Here is a 6509-nt window from a genome sequence, read left to right as displayed (position 1 = left end):
TACTAAAAATACAAAAAATTAGCCAAATGTGGTGGCACATGCCTGTAATCCCAGCTACTTGGGAGGCTGAGGCAGGAGAATCGCTTGAACCTAGGAGGTGGAGGCTGCAGTGAGCAGAGATCGCACCGTTGCACTCCAGTCTGGGTGACAAGAGCAAAACTCGGTCTCAAAAAAAAGAGAAGAGCAGGGAAGAGGAGAGAAGAGGAAAGAAGAGAAGAGGAGTCAGAGGCTCTGAGGTGAGCAAGGAGAATGAGGTTTTTACCAAGTATCCTTAGGTATTTTGGAATACGTTTTGGAAAGAAAAAAAACAAAGCAGCAGCAGAGTCCTGTTTGCCCAAGTCGGATCTCAAGGGTGGGATGCAGGAATGAAGCAACATCAGACCCCTCCCCGGTCCATCCAAATCATCTTCCGTTTCCTCTTTCTCGCAAATGAAGCAAAGCGCGCGCCTGTGTTACAGCAGGTGCTGAATCGCGGCTCTGCTGGCTCGGTGCCCAGACCTCCGGACGCAGGGATGACAGGGGACCTTCATTTAGCCTGGGTGCATTCCCTCTGACACTCCCAGAACCCATGGCATAACCTGGTTCTGCCACCAACCACGGAGGGTCCCCAGACATCTCTGCACCTGCTTGGGCCTCAGTTTCCCCATCTCTATCATACAGAACATCTGAAACAACAGGGCATAATGGCTCCATGCCAGTAATCCCAGAGTTTTGGGGGGCCAAGGTGGGAGGATGGCTTGAGGCCAGGAGTTCGAGACCAGCCCTGGCAACATAGCAAGAACCCTTCACTATAGCAAAAAAAATTTTTAAACTAGCCAGACATAGTGGTGTGTGCCGGGGGTCCCAGCTACTCAGGAGGCTGAAGTGGGAGGATCGCTTAAGCGCAGGAGTTCAAGGCTGCAGTGAGCTGTGATGGTGCACTCCACCCTGGGCAACAGAGCAAGACCCCAAGTCAAAAAGGAAAAGAACATCTGGCCGGGTGCGGTGGCTCACACCTGTAATCCCAGCACTTTGGGAGGCTGAAGCAGGCAGATCGTGAGGTCAGGAGATTGAGACCATCCTGGCCAACACAGTGAAGCCCCACCTCTATTAAAGGTGTGGTGGCGAGCGCCTGCAGTCCCAGCTACTCGGGAGGCTGAGCCAGGGGAACTGCTTGAACCCCGGAGGCAGAGGTTGCAGTGAGCGGAGATTTTTTCACTTGTGGAATTCTCTTTTTAAAAAATAGAGATGGGGTCTCACTATGTTGGCCAGGCTGGTCTTGAACTCCTGGCCTCAAGTGATCCTCCCGCCTTGGTTTCCCAATGTGCTGGGATTACAGGCGTGAGCCATCGTGCCCGGCTGCGAATGTTTGGTCACCTTACAAGACCCGACTCAAAGGTCGCTCCCTGGGGGAATCTTCTCGGGACCTCAACCCTGTGAGGTGGCTATGGCTCCCCCAATCTCGACAATCTTACTCCCATGGCCACATCCCAGCCCTGGCGTGTGAGAGTCTGGGATGTGGGAGACAGGGAAAGAGGCAGGTTGAAGATGGGGAGAGAGAGGAAGGAAAGGGAGAGACAGACAGCGTTGATGGTGAGAGCTGGGGAAGAGAAGGGCTCCGGAGAGCAGAGATGGGAGGGACCCAGGGCAAAGCTTCCTGCTCCCAGGCCCCCACGAGACTCACCATGTTCTGGTCTTCTGAGCTCCCCGAGGATGGAAGGTCCCTCCCGCCCCAGGGCTGTGGTTTTTAAAGCCCTGAGGGAAGATGCAGGGAGGAAATGACCGTCTTGCTCTCTGGGGCTCTCATTGGTCTGCACCCTGGGCACTGAGGCTGGAGCTCCCTCTGCGGGGCACACACCCAGGGGACCCTAACCACTCCTCCCAGGCAGAGAAGGGAGGGCTGCGCTTGGAAAACCGAGGAAGTCCCTGTGCCAGCTCAGCCCCTCTCCTGTTCTCGGTTTCTGTATCTGGGGCCATCTCTCTCTCTCTCTCTCTCTCTCTCTCTCTCTCTCTCTCACTCTTTTTTTTTTTTTTTTTTTTTTTTTTTTTTTTTTTTTTTTTTTTTTTTTTTTTTTTTTTTTTTTTTTTTTGAGACAGAGTCTTGCCCTGCTTCCCAGGCTGGAGTGCAGTGGTGCAGCCTCAGCTCACTGCAACCTCTGCCTCCCAGGTTCAAGCGATTCTCCTGCCTCACACTCCCAAGTAGCTGGGATTACAGGTGTGTATCATCCTGGCTAATTTTCTGTATTTTTATGAAAGATGGGGTTTCACCACGTTGGCCAGGCTAGACATGAACTCATGAGCTCAGGCAATCACCGACCTTGATCTTCCAAAGTGCTAGAATTGCAAGTGTGAGCCACTGTGCCCAGGCAGGAGCCATCTCTCTCTTTCCTCCTGAGGCCCCGGGCTTCTGGGGAAAAGCTGAGGAGTGCAGTTGGCTTAAACCCCTCCCTTGGGATTCAAGAAAGCAGAGATTGTGACCCCCACTTAGCCTCCCAACAGGACTGATTTGAGGCTCAGAGAGGCCAAGCAAGTCTGCAAAGGTAGCCCAGTGTTTGGGTGTACTTTACTGTTAAATCTTCCTTCTGCCTGGTGCGATGGCTCACGCCTGTAACCCCAGCACTTTGGGAAGCCAAGCGGGGTGGATCATGAGGTCAGGAGTTCGAGACCAGACGGAAGAACATGATGAAACCCCCAGCTCTACTAAAAATACAAAAAATAAAAATAAAAAATTAGCCAGGCATGGTGGCGCGTGGCTGTAGTCCCAGCTACTCAGGAGGCTGAGGTAGGAGAATCACTTGAACCCGGGAGACAGAGGTTGCAGTGCGCCGAGATCGTGCTACTGCACTCCAGCCTGAGTGACAGAGCAAGACTCCATCTTAAAAAACAAAACGAAACAAACAAAAAAGCCTCCTTCTAGGGCCAAGTGCAATGGCTCATGCCTATAATCCCAACCCTTCGGGAGGCTGAGAGTGGATCACCTGAGGTCAGGAGTTCAAGACCAGTCTGGCCAACATGGTGAAACCCCGTTTCTACTAAAAATACAAAAATTAGCCAGGCATGGCGATGAATGCTTATAATCCCAGCTACTCAGGAGGCTGAGGCAGGAGAATTACTTGAGCCTGGGAGGCAGAGGTTGCAGTGAGCCGAGATTGCACCATTGCACTCTAGCCCAGGCTGACAATACCGAGTCTCCATCTCAAGAAAAAAAAAATCTTCCTTCTAGGGCTATGAAGTTGGCGAGAGAAGACGGTGCTACCCCCCACTCCACAGCCACAACCATCTCCGTCTGGAAAATGGGTCCATGCTTCACCCTCTCGAGTTTCATTCTGGGTTCTCTAAGACCATGGTCCCCAACCTTTTTGGCACCAAGGACTGGTTTTGTGGAAGTCAATTTTTCTACAAACCAGAGGTGGTGGGAGATGATTTTGGAACGATTCAAGTGTATTACATTTATGATGTACTTTCTGTTCTTGTTACATTGTAATATACAATGAAATAATTATGGCCGGGCGCAGTGGCTCACACCTGTAATCCCAGCATTTTGGGAGGCCGAGGAGGGCAAATCATCTGAGGTTGGGAGTTCAAGACTAGCCTGACCAACATGGAGAAACCCCATCTCTACTAAAAATACAAAATTAGCCAGGTGTGGTGGTATGCCCCTGTAATCCTAGCTACTGGGAGGTGGAGGATGAGGCAGGAGAATTGCTTGAACTTGGGAGGCAGAGGTTGCAGTGAGCTGAAAGTGTACCATTGCACTCCCGGGGAACAAGAGTGAAACTCCATCAAAAAAAAGAAAGAAAGAAGAGAAAGGAAAGAAAGAGAGAAGGAAAGAGGGAAAGGGAAAGAAAGAGGGAAAGAGGGAAAGGGGAAAAGAAAAGGAAGGGAAAATTATATAACTCACCATAATGTAGAATCCGTGGAACCTCTGACCTTGTTTTCCTGTAACTAGAATCCGTGGAACCTCTGACCTTGTTTTCCTGTAACTAGAGGGTCCCATCTGGGGAGATGGGAGACAGCGACAGATCATCATCATTAGATTCCCATAAGGAGTGTGCAGTCTAGAGCCCCCGAATGCGCAGCCACAATGGGGTTCATGCCCTTGCTGAGGGACTATGTTAACTTCTCTTTCCGGGTCCACAGGGGGCGTGGTTTCAAAGGCAAAAGCTTCCCAGCGCCACACCTCTCTCCACCCCGGCATCCAGGAGCTTAGAGTTCTCTGTCTAACTTTCCCACAGCAGAAGGTAGACAGCCCAGGTGAGCTTCCTTTGTTTAAAAAGCCCGCCAAAAGCCTTGGAAGGAGGGGCTCTATTGCGAGCCAGGCAACCAATCCAGCATCAGAGTCCAAGATCAATCACTCCAGAGGACGTTTGGAAAAGCTCCTCCCACTGGACGAGAGCTTGAATGGGGCGGGAGTAACTTCGAGGTTAAAATCCCCCCACTCCCGCTGCGCGCGGTGGCTCACGCCTGTAATCCCAGCACTTTGGGAGGCCGAGGCGGGTGGATCACGAGGTCAAGATATCGAGACCATCCTGGTCAACATGGCGAAACCCTGTCTCTACTAAAAGTACAAAACATTAGCTGGGCATGGTGGCGCGTGCCTGTAATCCCAGCTACTCAGGAGGTTGAGGCAGGAGAATTGCCTGAACCCAGGAGGCGGAGGTTGCGGTGAGCCGAGATCGCGCCATTGCACTCCAGCCTGGGTAACAAGAGCGAAACTCTGTCTCAAAAAAAAAAAAAAGGCCGGGCGCGGTGGCTCAAGTCTGTAATCCCAGCACTTTGGGAGGCCGAGGCAGGCGGATCACGACGTCAAGAGATCGAGACCATCCTGGCGAACATGGTGAAACCCCGTCTCTACTAAAAATACAAAAATTAGCTGGGCATGGTGGCGTGCGCCTGTAATCCCAGCTACTTGGGAGGCTAAGGCAGGAGAATTGCTTGAACCCAGGAGGCGGAGGTTGCAGTGAGCCGAGATTGTGCCATTGCACTCCAGCCTGGCTCCTGGTGACAGAGTGAGACTCTATCTCAAAAAACAAACAAACAAACAAACAAAAAATCCCCCCAATCCCTCTCCTCCCTTACCTATAGGGACTCCATCCCTGGATCCCCTCCCCTGACAGCGTGGGAGCTCGCTGGCTCACTCGCTGGCGCTCTCTCTCTCTCTCTCTCTCTCTCTCTCTCCTCTCTCTCTCTCTCTCTCTCTCTCTCTCTGCCTAATAAGTCACTTTTCTGCAAAGCTCTTTGGGTCCAATATTTACTTGAACAATATTACCGCACTGCCTGGGTCTCCTCCCCATTATTGGGTGAGTGAAAGCCCAAGGACCTGGAAAAAAACACATCCCACCGGGGAACACTGAGACTCTTTGGAATGCCCCTACAGCCCTGCTCCTGTGTCCCCCCCCACCCCCCCACCCCCGCCTTACACTGTGAGAACCTAATGCCACTGCTGATCTAACAGGAGGCGGAGCTCCGCAGTAATATGAGCAAAGGAGCGTGGCTATAAATACAGATGAAACTTCGCTCTCCCACATGCTGGTCACCTCCTGCTATGCCACATGGTTCCTAACTGGCCATGGACCCGTGCAGGTGTGCAGCCCAGGGGCTTGGGGATGGGGACCCCTGCTCTAACACACCTGCTAGAGCCTGGAGTGAGGAAGGAGCCTAGATTACCTTCCTGTGGCTGCTGTAACCAATTAGCATAAAACGTCGGCGTAAAACGCCAGGGGTGGGCATGAGTGGCTCACACCTGTAGTCCCAGCACTTTGGGAGGCCGAGGCAGGCAGATCACCTGAGGTCAGGAGTTCGAGATCAGCCTAGCCAACATGGCGAAACCCTATATCTACTAAAAATACATTAATTAGCTGGGTGTGGTGGTACCTGCCTGGAGTGCCAGCTACTAGAACGGGGAAGGTGGAGGTTGCGGTGAGCCAAGTTCACTCCACTGCACTCCAGCCTGGGCTACAGAGCAAGACTCCATCTCAAGGGGAAAAGAAGAAAAGAAAAGAAAAAAACAAACAATGAATCTGGCATGGTTCTGCAAGCCAGAAGTCCAAAAATCAAGATGTCAGCACTCCCCGCAAAGGCTCCAGGGGAGAATGTGTTCCCCGCCTCTCCCAGCTTCGGGTGGCTCCTGGCATTCCTTGGCTTGTGGCTGCACCACGCCTGTCTCTGCCTCTGTGGTCCCATCACCTCCTCCTCCACCGTAAGTCTCATATTTCTCTACCTTCCGCATATAGGGACTCCCGTGATTCCACTGAGCCCACCCAGACAATCCAGTATAATCACTCCCCCATCTAAAGTTCTTTAACTTAATCCCATTTGCAAAGTCCCTTTTGCCATGGAAGGTCACCTGTTCACAGGTTCAGGGGCTTAGGATGTGGACATCATCGGGGCCATGATTCTGTCTGCTACAGGGTCTGAGAAGCTAGAGAGTAAGCGTGTCCAGGGGTGGAGAGAAGCCTTGAATGCCGAGCTAAGGAGCCTGGACATGGCCTTCCATTCAAAACAGATCATGACCTGTCAACCTCTCACCA

The 6509-nt window shown here is 52.1% G+C and overlaps 1 protein-coding gene across 2 annotated transcripts in view; it reads right to left on the bottom strand.

The window, feature by feature from the left end:
- The window catches only part of C5AR1 (complement C5a receptor 1), a 27057-nt gene extending 22986 nt beyond the window's left edge, over positions 1–4071 (bottom strand). The window contains exon 1 of one of the 2 annotated variants that reach the window (XM_017500413.2): positions 3881–4071. In XM_017500413.2, the coding sequence (XP_017355902.1) occupies positions 3881–4012 (132 nt within the window). In that variant the 5' untranslated portion in view covers positions 4013–4071. Of the gene's footprint in view, positions 1–1663; positions 1889–3880 lie in introns of those variants that run through there. The other variant, XM_017500414.2, reaches the window with a different exon arrangement.
- Between the last annotated feature and the right edge of the window lie 2438 nt (positions 4072–6509).

Source organism: Cebus imitator, unplaced genomic scaffold, assembly GCF_001604975.1.
Source record: "Cebus imitator isolate Cc_AM_T3 unplaced genomic scaffold, Cebus_imitator-1.0 Scaffold266, whole genome shotgun sequence".
Lineage (NCBI taxonomy): Eukaryota > Metazoa > Chordata > Mammalia > Primates > Cebidae > Cebus > Cebus imitator.
This window is presented reverse-complemented; position numbering and strand designations above follow the sequence as displayed.